At 55.1% G+C, this 17,974-nt stretch overlaps 1 protein-coding gene across 2 annotated transcripts in view; it reads left to right on the top strand.

The window, feature by feature from the left end:
* Window positions 1-17,974, top strand: part of LOC116943026 (dachshund homolog 1-like) — a 65,847-nt gene that overhangs the window by 17,880 nt on the left and 29,993 nt on the right. For both annotated transcript variants that reach the window (XM_032955629.2, XM_032955628.2), the window contains exon 2: window positions 11,482-11,651. In XM_032955629.2, the coding sequence (XP_032811520.2) occupies window positions 11,482-11,651 (170 nt within the window). The remainder of the gene's footprint in view (window positions 1-11,481; window positions 11,652-17,974) is intronic.

The following is a 17,974-nucleotide window of genomic DNA, read 5'->3' as shown; positions in this document are numbered from 1 at the left end:
GGGCGATGGGGCGAGCGCTGTCGGACATTGCGGCGAGTTTTCTGGGGTTAATTGCTGCGTTAGCAGTGGTGGTGCACGAGCAGTAATAACAAAACAATTCAACACGCAATTGCACTGTGGCCTTAAAATATATAATAGGTGACGTTTCGGGCAATGACCCTTTTAACTTAATTACCACCTGGCCCCTTGGGTGAAGTGCTGTCTCCAACTCGAATCGTCCACGGTCTCTCCTCTGGCCTCTCTACTTACGTCCGATTAGTGAAATACGTGTTGTGTGTATTATTAGCAGCGCATTTATACGTGCAACTGAAGAAGGGGCCATCACCCGAAACGTCGCTTGTTATATATTTCCCTCTTAAGGCCACGGTGGTGCTATTGACGCGCGTGTGGAGTGTGCAGCTTTGTGTTGGCGGCTGTGCCACCTCGCACCCCGCGCATCGCTTCGTTTATTTACAACTGCGAAGGCCGTAAATAATTGACAGGCAGCTGAGGCGGCTGACATCTCCGCGTGCAACTGCCTGGGGGCCCCTATGGGAAAAGGGGATCTCTGGGGCCCCGACGGGGTAAGGGGACCTGCGGGGCTGACCCTCACCCCCCCTCCAACACACCCCGTAACGCGTGCCACCCCAGCGCTTTAAGGGTTCCAAAATAAGAATCGCCGAGTGGTTGAATCGCACAGTTATAACGGAGTTGCACGTATGTGGGAGGGGGGGTGGCGGTGGTGCAGTGGTTAGCGCGCTGTGCTAACAACTCGGTGACCCAAGTTGGATTCTCTCTGACTGTCGCTAACGCTAGTGACGAATATTTTAACCGGTCCTGGGCCTCTCCTAGGTCAACTCAGCAAAAATGAGTACCTGGTGCGATGTATTAACATTGCTACTCAAGAGACAAAGGTAGCCGGGCGTGGGGCAGGACACACACGACCTCTACGTGTGGCGTGCCAGCCTACATACGGTGCTTGCTAACAGCACTTGCCCCAAAAGTCTGTTAAGGCTATACGGGGATCTTTGTCTTTGTGGTGCGGTGTTCACAATCGCAGCAATAGCAGAAGCAGCAGCGATGCTTCCCAAACATGGGATTGCGCGCGCGTGTGTTCACGCGCGGGCATGTAGTCTATATGTGTATATGTGTAATGAATACGTCGGGGTGCGTAAATAAGTAAAGAGACTTCGACGCATTTGTACACAAAAAAAACAGTTGCCACGATTGCGAAAGGTTACCTACCACACGGCAACTCCGTTTCTAAACGGATAAATTGGCGCCCTTTCTGAGATGTCACGGCCCTCTACGCTGGACGACAGATATGGCACGCGAACACCAGCAGACCGAGCCCATTGCAATTTCTCTCCCTCTACGTCTGTGAGCCACCACGCCCTTTCTTAAAGACGTCGGCGGTCATCGCCTTACTTCCTCTCAGCTCGTGCATCCTCAACGACTCTGCATCATCGAGTTGTATGTTCAACCTCTTTGGCACCGCACGTGGCCGACCGTGATAATCGGTGGGGCGGGGATTCTCCTCCCAGTTGCGTCCAATGGTTCTCATTGCCCCCAATGTCCCCTGTCAGAATCACATTCATACTCTGAACTTATTGAACTGAAAATAAACTGAACTGAACTCAGCCTCTTGTTTCTCATCGCAAGTCCAATAAATCTTACCCTGCCCTTCTCTGATTAGTCTCAATATACCACCGCTCCATACGCTTCGTTCAATAGAAATCGCACTTGCAACTTAATCAGCCTATCCAACAATCATCGCGAGTCCCTGCACACGAGCTCATTTCACCGCTCCATCTCCACGGTGTGAACGTCTTCCGGGACATTTCCAACCTTTGACTGCCACTCTCGCGTTAGTCTCGACCACTGCACTGACAAGGCTTGCGTAATCATGTGTGTAATATATGTGTACATTGTACGGTAGATGTGTGCATGTGTGTGTTGTCTTTAGTGTATATATGTGTGGCGGCTTTTGTTATATGTGTGTGGATTTTGGGAACCAACACTCATTTTCCTCCCAAATATTTAGAGATGCAAAGTTGATGATACAGAGTTGTATACAACACCACGACACTTGTGCCAGGCGAGGTGCACTTTGAGTCCAGGAGTTCACGACACAGATCCAGGTGTCATGGTTTGACTGAGTGATTATGACTGGCTGATGCGCCACCTGTGCTTCCTACTGTTCCAACGTTTCAGTTTCAGCTTTCAGTTTATTTATTTTGGTATAGCCCAGTGAGCCATTCGGCTCTTGAATCGGGTGCAACCACAACAAACAAAAACATAAAAACACGAACAAGAAAAACGTGTTGCATTTTATCCGCCCGGCGCTCTGCTCGGTGTTTTGAACCCACTCCATATCACCCCCCTCACACAGTCGTCAATAACATTGACGAGTCTTACATTATATATTTCTAAGTCTATAATAAGCGACATTTCGGACAATGCTGCTTCTTCCCAGCATGTAGCAGAGAGCCCAGAGATTTGCGTATCTGTGAGCTGGCTCTGCGGGGATGTAATCAGTGGATGAGCACCAATGCCTCGATGTTCGTTAGATCAGCGGGAAACAACGCTGACAGTACGGTGTCTGGAATCTGCTGGTCCTTTTAACCAGATTGGAAGTCGAGCTGCACATATGACCATCCACCCAGTTTCCTCACCCATCCTCCTCCCCTCGATGTGTTGTTCTATTCCTACTTGAGCCCATGGCGATGGTGTCAGATCTCACGCTGCGAATGACGACTGGGGTCTCATTGCTATAGCTGGAACGTCACGCGTGTTAAATATAAAGCTGGCGTGTGCGTGTGTATCCCAGCGTGTGGTGAGGTCGACTCAGCCTTAAACACGTACCTGGTGCGGTGTGTAAACATCTCCACTGGGTAGATAGAGGCGATCGGGGGGGTGTTGGCCACCCACCACCTCGTGTGCCGTGTTGACACTTAATAGGTGCTACCCGCTAACAGCACTTGCCATAACAGTTGGTTAGAGGCTATACGGGGGAGCTTTGTCTTTGTCGCCAAATCATGATGTCAGTCGGAACTGGCGAAATGCAAAAGAGAAAGTTGCTCTCTTACTCCGATTGCAAATGGAGCTGGAAAATCCACGTTCCTTTTCACATGCCGAGTTGGTGGAGGACATTAGCCAGATCATGCCCCCGGTGTCTTCCTCCCGCACGGGATATGGAGATGATATTTTGATTCAGGAGTGTTACATATCTCAGTGTATCAACACCACTGTGTGGTCTTAGCATTAATAAATATTACGGGCGATGTTTTGGGAAAGAGTTAGAGCATACCTAAATGCAGATGGTGGGACTCTGTTCAGGCGAGGAGTTGCACTGCTGAAGTGGTAGCAAACGCTTAGGCCGTGATGACTGCTCGATCTTCATAATGCATTGGCAAGGTGGGCATGTATGATGTATGATGCATGTAGCACGCTAACCAACACACTACCACCCCCCAATGATTACACTCCACTACCACTCACCATACACGCACGGTGCGTGTCTTTACAGACGGTAAACAGCCCGTGTTGTCGCGTCTGCTTGGGTTCGTGCTCCTCTTGAACCACACCCGTACCACCTTCTTGCCCCCCACCTCCAGCTCACCCCCCTACCCCGCCCGTGAGCGCCCCCCGCCGTGTTACATCACCGCGCCCGCCGGGAACGCGCGGCCGTGCTGAGTGCCGTCCCCATCGCGGACCCCGTGAAGCGCGCGTTTGCGTAACGCCCGCGGCCGAATGGCACCAATTGTGCGCTCGTAAATTCCTCGTTTACAAATCGCAAGTTCAAAGCGTCCTGGATTCCCCATTTTCAGAGCCCTCCCAATTGCGGAGCAGGTCAAAGTGAGACCCCTGCACGCATTCTAACCTCACCCCCCCCCCCCCCGCACCACCCTCTTGTTTCCGAGCCGGATTCCCACTGCGGTCCGACACGTGCGTGGTTGATCATCTCAGGCGAGGCCTGCGCACCGGGATTTAATTTCCCGTCCCCGTGTCTCCGTGATAATAGTTACAACTCGTAACACTCCGCTGGCGCCGCACTCTATCCGCTCATCAATCGTGTAGAGCGAGAGAGAGCGGACGACTCAGAGGCGTCAGGAGGAGGCACCGCAGTCGAGGGACGGGAATTCGTGTTTACACGTGAGAGTGAACCGAAGTGTTTACACGTGATAGTGAACCGGAGTGTTTACGCGTGATAGTGAACCGGAGTGTTTACGCGTGAGAGTGAACCGGAGTGTTTACGCGTGAGAGTGAAACGGAACGTTTACGCGTGAGAGTGAACCGGAGTGTTTACACGTGAGAGTAATCCGGAGTGTTTACGCGTGAGAGTAATCCGGAGCGCCCAGAGAAAACCCACGCGTGCAAAGGGGCAACACTCTATCCCGAACAAATGGAAACAGATGGAGTCGACATTTGCTGTACCGCCTGCTCCTGCTGACAGAACCAGGGTACAGCTCCTCCTCGACGCCCACGGGAAGGGAGTTTCGCAGCTCGAGTGCGGTGATCCACCAATCCTCGCGGCCTCCACGGTGCTGAGTTTGACAGGCCACGTGCATCGCCACCACCGCCCATGGACAGGGAGCGACTGTCCCCGTGTCTCCACACGGTGGGGAGAGACTCGGTTAGAGGTGAGAGTTGGGACAGGGGGAGACAGAGGTGTGGGTAAGAGACCAGATGTGGAGTAGGGGAAAGGCGGTAGGAGGAGGGTTGGGTGGGAGGGGGAGTGGGCATGGTTAGGTTGGTGGTGGGATTGGATGAGGGAAGGGGAGTGTAAGCGTGTGAGGACTTGAAGGTGCGTTCCGTGGGTGATATAAGTTGGGAGGCTACGAGTAGGAGAGAGATGAGAGTGTGGGGAAATGGAGTTTGGGGTTTGTGAGCGTAGGTGAGAGTGTGGTGCTGGGGGGAGGATGAGGAGGAATAGGTGAATAGAGGACTCGGTGGGTGAGGGGTGCAGTAATGTAGTCGTCGGCGCACTGCACTACGAACCGGGCGACCCAATTTTGATTCTCGCACACGGCCAACATCAGTAACAAATATCTCAACTAGCCCTGGGCTTGATTTTCGCGTGGCATGACTCGCTAAGAGAGCACTTGCCCCGACAGTCCGTTGAAGACTACACGGGGGATCTTTGGAGTCGGAGAGTGGGAGTAGGGGGTGGTTCTATTTGCCGGCTGCCTTACACGGGGAGCGCGCCACTCCGCGACTGTCCTCCCCCACCCCACACGAGCCCCTCCCCCCTCTCCCCATCGCCCCCCCTCCCCCCCCTCGTAGCTCCCACGCCGCGCCGCTGTTTATGAGGTCGCGCGTTCATAATTACAGCGACTGCTGCTGTGCGCTGCTGTGCGCTCCGCTGCCGATGTTTCTGCCACCGAGTGCACGTGGGGGCCTCAGCAGTGAGCTGATGGCTACACTGTGCTGATGAGTCGGTCACAGATTACCATCCCAATGTTTAACCACCCCGTAGCTGATGTTTACGCACCTGACCTGGAACTCATTTAAGGCTGAATCGAGCTTGGAGAGGCACCGGTCAACCGCAGGTCTCACGTGCCACTCGTGTGATAGCCATGGCCGAGAATCGAACCCAGATCGCCCGCCACCCAATACCTCAGGCCTTTCTGTGATGATTATCAGCGCCCTCGTCGATAACACTGTGACATTCGGGCAGTAACCCTTCAAATGTGCCAATAACAAAACATTAACTTTCCTTTTAAGGCGGTGGTTATTGTGTTTTGTCATTTGTGTTTGTGCACCACAGGCAACGTAGTATCTCAAGATACAATGCTTTTACAGTGGTCAGGAATGTTGGGATAGGGTCACGGCGAGGATAAGAAGTTCGGCTAGCGCTAGGGGCTCGCGTGTTAGAGTTAGGGGTTAGGTTAGCGCTACTCTACGGTCCATAGTGTGGGTTGCATGGCCATAGTGGCGCCAGTGTGGCTCGTGTCTTTAGTTTTACATTCATGGAGGAGATGTGCGCATCACACTGCTGTCGATTGCCTGATGCGGTCGATGGTTACACCGCCAGTGTCTTCGAGGCGAAGGAAGAGTGTCCCCTCGAGACGATTGGCCCCGGAGCTGGCGATGGACGCACGGGCACGTGTTCGTACAATGAGAGGACGCATCCGACGGAGAGGCGCATTCGCACACATCCACTCGAGTGGCGGACTCCCTGGTCACTGCGCGTCGACATTTGCTGCGCGTTTCTCGCGGGCGATGCAGCGGTGGCCCAGCGATGATCACAATGCGTAATGCATCAAGCGACCTGATCCGGTCCTGGTCCTCCCCGCCTTCTGACCAGCGTGGTGAAGTATGGCTGATCAGCCTCCTCCATGGCCGACGACACGGCGAGGCCTTCATCCAACGGTGGATTGACAAATGGCTGACTGTACACCATTACAATATAATCATTGTGCTAACAATCATGATAACAGCAGTACGAGGGACGCACAGGATCCAGGTGCAGCCGCGGTCAGCGGGGAATGTACCCCCTGCTGACCTCAACCACCCGCCCCCCAAGAAGCGAAACGGCATTGACCCCCAATGTGGAGTTCCATTGATCTCTGCGCATCCCCCTCCCCTTCCATCCATCCATCGCTATCATCTCCCCACCCGGCGTCACGTGAGATGCCGAGCTCGAGCGATCTGTCGCCGGAGCGCGAATTAAAGATTCCTATCGGGGGGGGGGAGGGGGGGGGGGGACGCCGCGCCCGCTCCTCCCCCCTCGGCGCGATCAAAGGCGCGCGCGCCCGCGGGCCGGGGTCCTCAACGCGTCGTGATTAGGGCGGGGGAGCGGTGCGGGGCGAGGGGGCTGGTCACGACGCTAAAGTTAGTTGGCTGAGCCCACCGCTGTGATGATGATTGATGGTGATGATGACGACGTGTATGTAGAAGTGATGGTGATAGTGGTGGTGATTTTCTTTACGATTATGCGAGTAAGCATATTTGTGATGATAATGATAGTAATGATGATCATAGTGATGATTATAATAATAAGTATTCCGGTGAAAACGGTCATGTTATCAGTGAAGACTGATGATAGTTATGTTTACGATAGCAGCGATGATCGTTATTATGATAGCAACGATGTTGAAGTTGGCAATGATGGTGATGACTGTGACGATGACAATAGAGGCTAGCATTTTGATAACAGTCGTGATGACGACGACGACGCTGCTGCTGCTGATGACAACAGCGATGGTGATGACTGCACTCTCAGCCGCGCCTCGCCGGGCGAAGACGACGGACTCGGCACTCGGAAGCCCCCCTGCTGCCCCCCGAGTCGTCACGGCATAATTCAGCGGCTCGCTTATTAAGGGATTTACTTATAATCGGTCACCATGGCAGCGCCGTGCTCGGAGCCAGACGGATGGATGCGAGCGCCGCGCTCCATGGAAAACTCGCGAGCCGGGACAGGGAGCCGGGGAGTCGGGACAGGGAGCCGGGACAGGGAGCCGGGACAGGGAGCCGGGACAGGGAGCCGGGACAGGGAGCCGAGACAGGGAGTCGGGACAGGGAGCCGGGACAAGGAGCCGAGACAGGGAGCCGGGGAGCCGGGACAGGGAGCCGGGACAGGGAGCCGGGACGGCGAGCCGGGACAGGGAGCCGGGACAGGGAGCCGGGACAGGGAGCCGGGACAGGGAGCCGGGGAGCCGGGACAGGGAACCGGGACAGGGAGTCGGGACAGGGAGCCGGGACAGAGAGCCGGGACAGGGAGCCGAGACAGGGAGTCGGGACAGGGAGCCGGGACAGGGAGCCGAGACAGGGAGCCGGGGAGTCGGGACAGGGAGCCGGGACAGGGAGCCGGGACAGGGAGCCGGGACAGGGAGCCGGGACAGGGAGCCGAGACAGGGAGTCGGGACAGGGAGCCGGGACAAGGAGCCGAGACAGGGAGCCGGGGAGCCGGGACAGGGAGCCGGGACAGGGAGCCGGGACGGCGAGCCGGGACAGGGAGCCGGGACAGGGAGCCGGGACAGGGAGCCGGGACAGGGAGCCGGGGAGCCGGGACAGGGAACCGGGACAGGGAGTCGGGACAGGGAGCCGGGACAGAGAGCCGGGACAGGGAGCCGAGACAGGGAGTCGGGACAGGGAGCCGGGACAGGGAGCCGAGACAGGGAGCCGGGGAGCCGGGACAGGGAGCCGGGACAGGGAGCCGGGACGGCGAGCCGAGACAGGGAGCCGGGACAGGGAACCGGGACAGGGAGCCGGGGAGCCCGGACAGGGAGCCGTCCTAGCGCCATTGAGTCGCTACTCCCCCCCCCGCCTCCGCACTGGGAAGGAAGCGACCCCACAGCCGCACGCTGCGGTACCGCTCACGCACACGGCAAACTCGCCGCGCGTGTGAATTTCATCGCAGTCACCAAGGTCAATCCACTGCTGGATGAACGCCTCCCACCAAACTGGCCTCCATCGCCAGCTCTCCCGTCCGTGCGACGGACTAACAATCCACCGGGCGGCTGCCCTACACACACACGAACTCATCCCATCGCTGCGTCTATCGTTAGGTGTCTCTCCGCCTGGTGTTAATAGGTGCTCACAAATCAAAGCCGGCCCCAGCAGCAAGCCTGTTAAGAAACTGTTCATTATAAGGGGATATTTGTCTCCAAGATTAATGTTGTATGCATGGCTTTGATGTGTGTGTCTATGTACGTAGACTGTTATTGGGAGCGGTAAGTTTAGTGATTGGCGCGATGCTCAACGAAGTCGGCGGCCCGAGTTTGATCCCCATTCACGGCTAACACGAGTGCCGATTGTTTGAACCGGTTCTGAGCCTCCCCTAGGTCAACTCAGCCTCAAATGAGTACCTGCTGCGGTGTGTAAACATTGCCACTCGGGATACAAAGGCGAGTGGGCGTGGTGCTGGCCACCCATCTCCTCGTGTGCTGTGCCGGCCTTTATAGGTGCTACTCGCTGACAGCACTTTCCGCGACAGCTGGTTAGAGGCTATACGTGGATCTTTGTCATACTATGCATAACTATTGTGTTGTGTGATCTAGGCAGTTTGGCAGGAAAGTCGAATTATTATTTTCATCTGATGCTCAATACCCCCCCACCACCCCCGGGGTATCATTATCGGGTTCAAGCTGTAAATGGTGGTCTACGTTTACTGAAGCGGCCGGGTACGAGGTGAGGGTGATGGTTGTTCGTATATCTGTATGAGCCTTACTTATGAAAGCAAACACATTAGTGGGTGACGCTGAGTCGGCAGTAATGTTCAACTTGTAAATCAGCGAACGTGTAGAATGTCATCCTTTACGCTTGTTTTACCCAGGAATTTGTCACTGAGTCTCAAGACTCTTTTGCAGGAGGGTCCTGCCAAGGTTTGACAGTAGGGGACGAGGTTGCTGCTGCTGCTGCTGCGTGTGATCCCGACAAAGTAGTTTGTAGATAATCTTTCAGTATCGGGATGTTTGGCCAATACCAGGCACGTGGTGGTGTTGGCCAGCCATCCCCTCGTGTGCCGTGTCGGCCTTCATAGGTGTTGCTACTCGTCAACAGCACTTGCCACAACAGTCTGCTCAAGGCTATACGGGAGATCTTTGTGTAACTTAAAGCTGCAATTTCTCCTTTGCACTTCTTCCGCAACAATGGGTGGATGGTGGTGATGATGATGATGATGCCATCGCACTGCTGTGCACGCCTCTTGACGTGCGCGCAATATCTATGTTGCTTTACGGCTCGCAGATGGCAGTGAGGCGGTGGTCGCCCAGCTGTTACCTTGATTAATTGGTTTGGCCGCTCTCCAGGTAAGGTCACGTGATGTAAATATGAAATAGAACACGTTGGTCAATAACACTGCGTGGCCTTAATAAATATATAACAGGTGGCATGTTGCGGAATGGCCCTTCGTTGCACATTATTTGTTTATGCGATAAAGAAGGTCCGTTACCCGAAACGTCGCCTATTATATATTTGTTTTCATTTTAAGGCCACAGTATTGTTATTGACGAACGCGTTGAGTTGTTGATGTGTTTGTGCACCATGACGAACGCAGCATCACCAACACGATTCATTGAATATTTTTTCACACGAATTCTTTTCACGAAGGGAATTGTTCGGATTGTTGGTGGTTTTCTTATCCTGGGAACTACTTTCGAATCTCGATTTATAAACAGATTGAAAAACACTTGTCAATAAATCAATCGTAGCGTGATTGATGATAACGGTGATAATTTCACAGACGAGAGTGTGTATGTATAAATGTTTATCGTACGCATGTATGTAATGTGTGTACAGTCTTTATATTTTGTGTGCTTTGTATATGTATGGTGTACTTATATTGTGTTTGTACATTATAGTGTATGTCTGCGTTGAGGGTTTGACGTATGAATAGTGTGTATGTATTGTGTATGTACTGTATAGTGCATGTATAGTGCGTGTATTGTGTATGTATGTTAATGAGTGCATGTATAGTGCGTGTATTATTATAGAGTGCATGTGTAGTGCGTGTATTGTGTATGTATAACATGCATGAATAGTGTATGTATGCTGAGTGCATGTATCGTGTATGTATTGTGTATTATTATAAAGTGCGTGTATTGTGTATGTATAAAATGCATGTATAGTGTATGTATGCTGAGTGCATGTATCATGTATGTATTGTGTATTATTATAAAGTGCGTGTATTGTGTATGTATGTTAATGAATGCATGCAGAGTGCGTGTATGTTATTGTGCGTGTTGCCCCCCCCCCCCTCGCTGTTTGTTTTAATAGCCGGGGCTATTTTTTCATTAGGAACGCGCTCGCCGGACGCGTCCCCTTGATAGCGGAGTAGGAGTTGGCAGGCGGATAATTGATGAATTTTGCCGCAGCATTATGCAAATGAGAACACATAAATCATCTCAAGTGCCGCTTTAATTTCATTCGCCCCCCCCCCGTGCCGTCCGCTCGCCGCGGGGGCTGCCGGGCCCCCACGCCTGCTCTGTGTGGGGGGGCCCGGCAGCGTGTCGTTGTGGGAACGTTAACAACAACAACCACAACAACAATACATAAATGCAACATTTTTTACGTTGTGGGTAAAAGCTGACGGGTGACACGAGTGATGATGTCTCAAACGGGTGTGGTGGCCACCCAGCCCCATCCCCCTCTCCCCATCACCCCACCGCCCCCCCTCCCCGCTGCCCCCCCCCTTCACCAAAGCCCACCGTGGTGAAGTATGGTCAAACGCCCCCCCCCATCACGCTAAATGCGAAATGGGATGAATACAAAGTGGCTGCAAGATTACGTCACGCAGATTCAAGTGTGATGGACATGGGGGCACCAATGGAGCTGCCAGTTCTATGGGATCCTCATGCTCACACACACACAGAGGCCACGTGGCGTTACGTGGCAACCTTAACCGCCACGTGCTCTCTGACGGCTTTGTTTAGTTTGTTGTCTTTCCTCGCAACCTAGCAGGGTTGGCTATGTACGGGGCGAAATAAATTCCACATACATCCATACAACGTATATATAAGTGCTCTCTAATGTCCACGTGCTTTCTCTCTCACTCAGCTCCAGACCAGGGCGACCTCCGAAGCGAGTCATGCAACAACAGCAGCAGCAACAACAGCAGCAGCAGGCACAGCAGCAGGCACAGCAGCAGCAGGTGGTGGGGCCGGATGGGCTGGCGAGGCACACGGTGAAAGATCTCCTGGCAGCTACACTGGCGGCGCATCCACAAGGTGGGCACCACGTGATCTTACATCGTGCACCCACCTACCCACCCCGCTCACGCGTGACTCCCCGTGACGCCCCCGCGTCTCTCCGTGTCTCCACCAGTCTTGCCGTGACTCCCTCACATCTCACCGTGTATTCTGCCTCTCTCCGCCCCCAGTGTTCACCGTGTCTCCCATGCGCCTCTCAGCGACCACCCGTCATCTCCCTGGGCGGGGAGAGCTTCCCTGCGCTCTCCCCGTGACTTTCCGGCAACTCCGTCCCATTCCCCTCCCCCCCCCGCGACTCACTCCCTGTAGTGCTGTTCAGCACTGAGCCGCACCCCCCTCTCCCCCCCCCCTCCCCACCCCTATTCGCCGCTCCAAGCCGCGCATGATTCCGTGCGTAACACAACGAGTGTACAGAATTAAATAATAATAAAGCATAACACGAAAATCAAATTAATGAAATCAGAAATTGGATTTCCACCCCCCTCCCATCCACACCCGCTCCCCCTCCTGTGTGTTTTTGAACCGAAATGAGAGTTGTGTGTTGTGTGTGGGGCCGGGCTCTGTAGATGCGATTGGGGCGCGTGCTGCGTTGGAAATGGCATTTTGTCATGAAGGCCGGGCCTGAGCTGCACCCGCGGAGTGCGCACTGACATTTAGAACTTCGCCGCTACAAATCAAACCCACAGCATCGCAACAACACTGGTATTTATATTCAAACTAATTTCATTAATAGCACGGGGGTGCGGAGTGGGAGGAGGGCGAGGGGAGCTTAGCACCTCCACAGCCCCCCCCCACCTCCAAAAGAGCACAGCGACTTACTCGCCCAGCTCTGGTGTCCAACTTATTGCCGATCATCGGTGGGACGCGGCCACTTGTTCAGTCGCGCGAGAATCAGATTGGTGGATCGCGAGAGACAGATTCGTGAGAAACACAGCTTCTCTGCACATTAGTGCTGCAGACAATCAGAAAGGAGCTCTATCGATAACCCGAACTCGAACACTAAAATCAACACTCATTGCGAATCCTAACCCTGCCAACACCATCAATATAGACGTTATTCCCAACACTCTCCCGACCGCAGCCCGAACAGTACCGTAGCCCGAATCCCAAACGCAGCGTTACAGCGATCCCTATGCAGTCATCGGTGAGGGAGTCGAGATTATCGACTCCCTACACTTGAGTACCCGTTGCATCGCGGGAGGAGCTCAGGGTACAGATTCGAACCCAGGCTGCCAGCGATTGCCGACTCAGCGTCTCTGACACGGCCACTACGAGCTCCGTGCGTCGCACGAGTCTCGGGAGACATCGCGCCGAGAAGAAGCGACGCGGCTCGCGTCGGCACTGGGCTGGTCTCACGAGGACCCAGAGGGACAGGGACTCCCAGGGTGGAGGGAGACGTGGGGCAAGGAGGGGACCGTGGAAGGGGGGGGGGTGGGCTGTGGGGTGGGGGCACTGTGTTGCATCCCGCATCACAGACAGGCAACAACAACAGCAACAACAACGTATGACATCAGTAGCCGGCGCAACGCGGCTGGAACCGATTTGCTAACGAGTAATCTTCTCAAGGTGTCCCCTTCTCCCCGGTAGCTGGAGTGGGGTCGGCTGACGGGGGATGGGGGGCGGGGCAGGCGATATCGCCGCGAGTGCGTAATGCGCTTAGCCGAGGCCCAAATGTGATTTGGAAGCTCGCGTGGAATTGAATCTGCGCCGCCGCACGTGTTGCGACGCCACGCGGCGCGTGAGTGCTGCTCGTGCAGTCCACGTGCGGCGCCGCGCTCGCCGCAGCGCGCGGCCAACTCGTCCCGTGACGCTATTTCAGCCGCGTCCCGTATCGCGCCCCTATCGCGAACGGTAACGCAACGCGAGCAGTGGACAGCTCCCACCTCCTCCACCACCGCCCCAAATCCATGCCTTCGCAGGAAGAGGGCGGTGCGTGCCTGAAGCCTCTGGAACAGCCCCCTCCTTGCCAGCCCCCACCCCTTCCCCCGACCTCTATATCCGGCGCTCACCCCGTAACCCCCCCCCCCAGCTCGCCCGCTGCACCTCGCGTGTAAGGAGGCGACGCGCCTACCCGCCTACCCGTCGTCGTCAGCGTGAGTTCACTCCGCCTTGGCTGCCTCTCTCTACCCGCGCGCGTGCCGCGGAGGCAGTCGGACATGCCCCTAATACCACGAGGGGCTACCCAGCGTGGGGGGGGGGGGGGGGTGCGCCTGGCTAATTAAAAATGAGTCCCGTTCCGTCCCCTGCCCCGCTGATGGGAGGGGAGACGCCGTTGATGACGCGACCGCAGTGCCGCCACCTCCGCGCCGATTCGAACCACGTTGACAGCTGCCGCGCGTTGCAAAATATAAAAAACCTGGACGAGATGTCACTGAACACCGAGCGGAACAGAGCCGTGCGGCTTTGTTGCGTGGCTCACGGGACAATGTGCATGAAATCCGAGCCCTCGCGCTGCTCAGCGCAATGATGTTGCCCGCTACGGCGGAATCGCTGACGCTGCAGCGCTAGGGAAGAGAAGGAGGAGTAATGTGACTTCGTGTAACGTCACTTCGTCTCATCGGCCCGTTATTAACCCACTCCGGTGCTGACAAATCCTGCCAAACGTGTCCAGTTAAGCGGCCTGTAAGTAGCGCCGAATGGCATCGCCCTAGAATAGCTCCCTGCAGTGGCAACCCCGAAGCATTGCCCTGCAGTATCTCCCCGCATCATCGCCCTGCGTAATCACCCTGCAGTACCGCCCTGCCACGGGGAGTCTCGTGGAGCGCGTGCACGATCCGCGTCACCTCTACACGACGCCGATCATTGCTCGAGGGGATGAAGGGGTGGGTGGGGGTGGGTGGGGGGCGAATCGGAGCGCGGCTTCGCTCACAGGTATCGAGTTTCCGATGCCAGCAATAGCGGAGCACAGACGCGTCCCGCGGGTCGCGCGTAATGCGGCTAAAACGGGATCCGGCGCGCAGCACATGCATCACGCGTACACACACAGATACAGACAAAGATCTCCCGTATAGTCTGCAACGGACTGTTGGTGAAGGTGCTCTCAGCGAGTAGTACGAATAAGGCCGATACGGCACACAAAGAGCAGGGTGGCTAACAGCACTCCGAGCCGCCTTTGTTTCCCGAATGCTGATGTTTACCCGCACCGCACCGGGCACTCATTTTTAGGTCCCAGGACCGGTTAAAATATTTTCCACTTTTGTTGATCGCGAGCAAAAATCGAACGAGGGTCTCCGGTTTCGCAGAGCAGCGCCTTATCCACTGCACTAGCGGGCATACACACACGGACACACCGAGTGTGTCAGGCAGAGGCACACACACACACAGGTACAAACGCATAGGCACAAAAAACAAAGACAATGATCCCCCGTATAGACTTTCGGGCAAGTGCTGTCATGGGGCACCTGGGAAGGCCGGCACACACAGGTGTACACACGTCAGCGCGGTTACCCGGGAGGTAACGTGACGCGTCGCTTCGGGTAACGTTACCCGTGACTCTACCTGCCACAAAGGCGGCGGGTGGGGATGGGGGGTAGGGGGCTCTTGGGCTGAGGGGGGGGGGCTCCACAAGCCGCGACCACGCGGACAATGACGATGGCCGCGCGCTCACGTGACCCCGTCTCAAGCGCGACCTTTGACAGCGGCCGAACTGTGGGTCAGAGATGGGGAGGTGATAGAGACGGTCTCGCCAGAAGTGATGCTGGATCAGAGACGGGTTCGTTACGTTTGGTAATTGGTCAGAGACAATCCCGCTTATAATGGCGCCACAGTGGCGAGATGTTAACTACCTCGCCTGGTATGCACGAGATCGTGGGTTCGATCCTGACCCAGACGTATATTTATTTGGAGTTGTGTGTCTCTCTCCTTGTGTCGTGTGGATTTTTCTCGGAGTCCTCCGCTTTTCCCCTCCATGTTGAGAATCAACGCGCGTTTAGAGTATTTGGCTGATATACATTTCCACGAGAAAAGCCGCTTCTTTGAGCTATAGTTTGTGATCAGGTCGCTTCTAAAAAAACCTATATAGCTCAGTGAGCTTTAGCTGGTAAATAAAAACTAGTTCGTAATTTTCACTTTTAATGGGGGTGGATAAGGGAGGGTGTCTCCACCGTGGTACTGGGAGGGCTCGGGCGAGATGGAGGTTGCAGACTGAGCGAGGGTTATGTACTCGCAGTGTGGGTCTAGGGCTCCAGGCTGTGCGTGGCTGTGGTGAAGGGGGCTGAAACGACGGCAGTGCTCGGGTTAGGGTCGGGAGCTCGGGGCGGGGTCATGAGCGCGCTATTGGTCGCTGCTGCTTTTTGTCCTCTCGACCCGCGAGCGTCTTCGATTTCAGCCCCTTCATTAATAAATAATCTGGGTAGAATATAGTCGCATTAATAAATAACTCGCTACTCACGCGAGCGGAGGAAGAGCGCAACTTGCAACCGCGGCGATTATTTAGTCAACTCCCTCGCCCCAAGAGCTTGTTTCATCACCCCGTCTCTGTGTTGCCTTTTTTTGTTATCCTTGCCGTAATTATTGTTATTGTTATATTTTATGGCGATTTGCGCGGGAGGAGAGCGCGCGTGTTCCAAGGTGGGCGGGAATGGGAGGGGAGGAGGTGGAGGGCCCCTCCCCTCTGACTTTAATTGGAGGCGGCGTGAAGAGGCGGCTGGGTCCTGGCGCGGCGTGGGCGCAGTGCGGCAGCCACTGCGTGGAGTGGCGCAGGCGGTGCAACTGCTCCGTGGCTCCAGGGTCGGAGTCGGCCCAGGCCCCAGGCTAACCGAGTTAGGACGGTCGTGGCTATGCTGCTGCACGTGGCTGCCTGTAGTGCAGCACTGTGGAGGCAGTAGCGAGCGTTGGTGGATCACGCGGGCGTCGAGGAGGAGCCGTACCCTACCACACCAGGAGAATGCGGTACATCAATTTGACTCAACTCCATCTATTTCCATCTGTACGGTGACAGCGCGTTGTCCCCGCCTCGCCAACTTGTGACATCACAAGTTGGCTGAACACTTATTAAAAGAAAACCCCAATGAAGCAACAGGACCCTCCTGAAAAGAGAGCAATTGGACTCAGCGTTGTCATCCTGGATAAATGAGTAACGAGTTAAAAAAAATATGGGGAGTGGGGTTGGAGGGGTGGATGGTGGAATCGAACGGGGGGTTAAGGGAAATTTAATTCCTTACACCGGGCCGCGTGCTTAATTACACGCACTCTCACACACATACTGTACACTCAAGGGCAAAGAGAACAAAGATAAAGATCCCCCATGTAGCCTACACAGCCTGTTGGGGCAAGGCCTATTAGGCAAGAACCTATGAAGACCGACACAGCACACGATGAGGTGGGTGGCCAGTACCACACGTGGCCTCCACAAGCACCGATGTTTCGGTATGTATGTTGAACTTCATTCCCACCGTACGTAGCCAACCGTATTGATCGGAGGTGCGGGGGAAGAACAAATCAACAAAAATAGTTCCAAACAAATGAGTTTTCAATTTACGCACTTGTCAATGTACACACCGCACCAGGACACACAAATACACCCGTACACAGACACACAACGCACACACCGACAACAGAGCGTGGAGACGCGCGTGCGTCTGTAGAGGGGGGGGCGGCTTATTGCCCCCCCCCCCCATTACCTCGGCGCGCGCACCGCGTGCCTCGAGAGTTTGGTCGCCTCGGCTCTCAGCGCGGCTCTCCTCTCCGCTCTCTCTCTCTCGCCCCTCTCTTTCTTCTCTCTCTCTTCTCGTTCTCTCTCTCGCCTCTATCTTTCCTCTCTCTCTCTTCTCGTTCTCTCTCTCGCCCCTCTCTTTCCTCTCTCTCTTCTCGTTCTCTCTCTCTCGCCCCTCTCTTTCCTCTCTCTCTTCTCGTTCTCTCTCTCGCCTCTCTCTTTCCTCTCTCTCTCTCTTCTCGTTCTCTCTCTCGCCCCTATCTTTCCGCCTTCTCTTTTTTCGCTATCTCTGTGTTTGAGCGTCAATGGAGAGTGAGCGTCTTCTGCGCGATTCATGAGCAATCGCGCGCCGTGCCGGGGCTTACAGAGAATCGGTGCTGTTTCGCTACCGTCCCTGCCCCCTTCTTTCCCGAACGCTCCCTCCCCTTGCACCCCCGTTAACCCCCGCTCTGCCTCGTACCCCCTCACCACTCTGTGTGAATGTTCTGATTCACAATGGTAGCAAGGTGGTGACAACTGTGGGTTTCCAATTCTCATTCACGTGGGAGCAGAGGAGCCTCTGGGAGAGGCGCGCATCCCACACCCCGCACTCACTGTGAGCGGGGGTTGCCTACAACCTCGAACACAACTCTGGCCACCAAGCAAGCAAACTGTCTCATCAGTCGAGTCAGTCTTGTTTGCTTGTTGC

This window comes from Petromyzon marinus, chromosome 16, assembly GCF_048934315.1.
Source record: "Petromyzon marinus isolate PM22_M1 ecotype Great Lakes invasive population chromosome 16, UKy_Petmar_22M1.pri1.0, whole genome shotgun sequence".
NCBI classification, from domain to species: Eukaryota; Metazoa; Chordata; class Hyperoartia; order Petromyzontiformes; family Petromyzontidae; genus Petromyzon; species Petromyzon marinus.
Note: the sequence above shows the minus strand (reverse complement) of the source record. Positions and strands in the feature narration are given on the sequence as shown.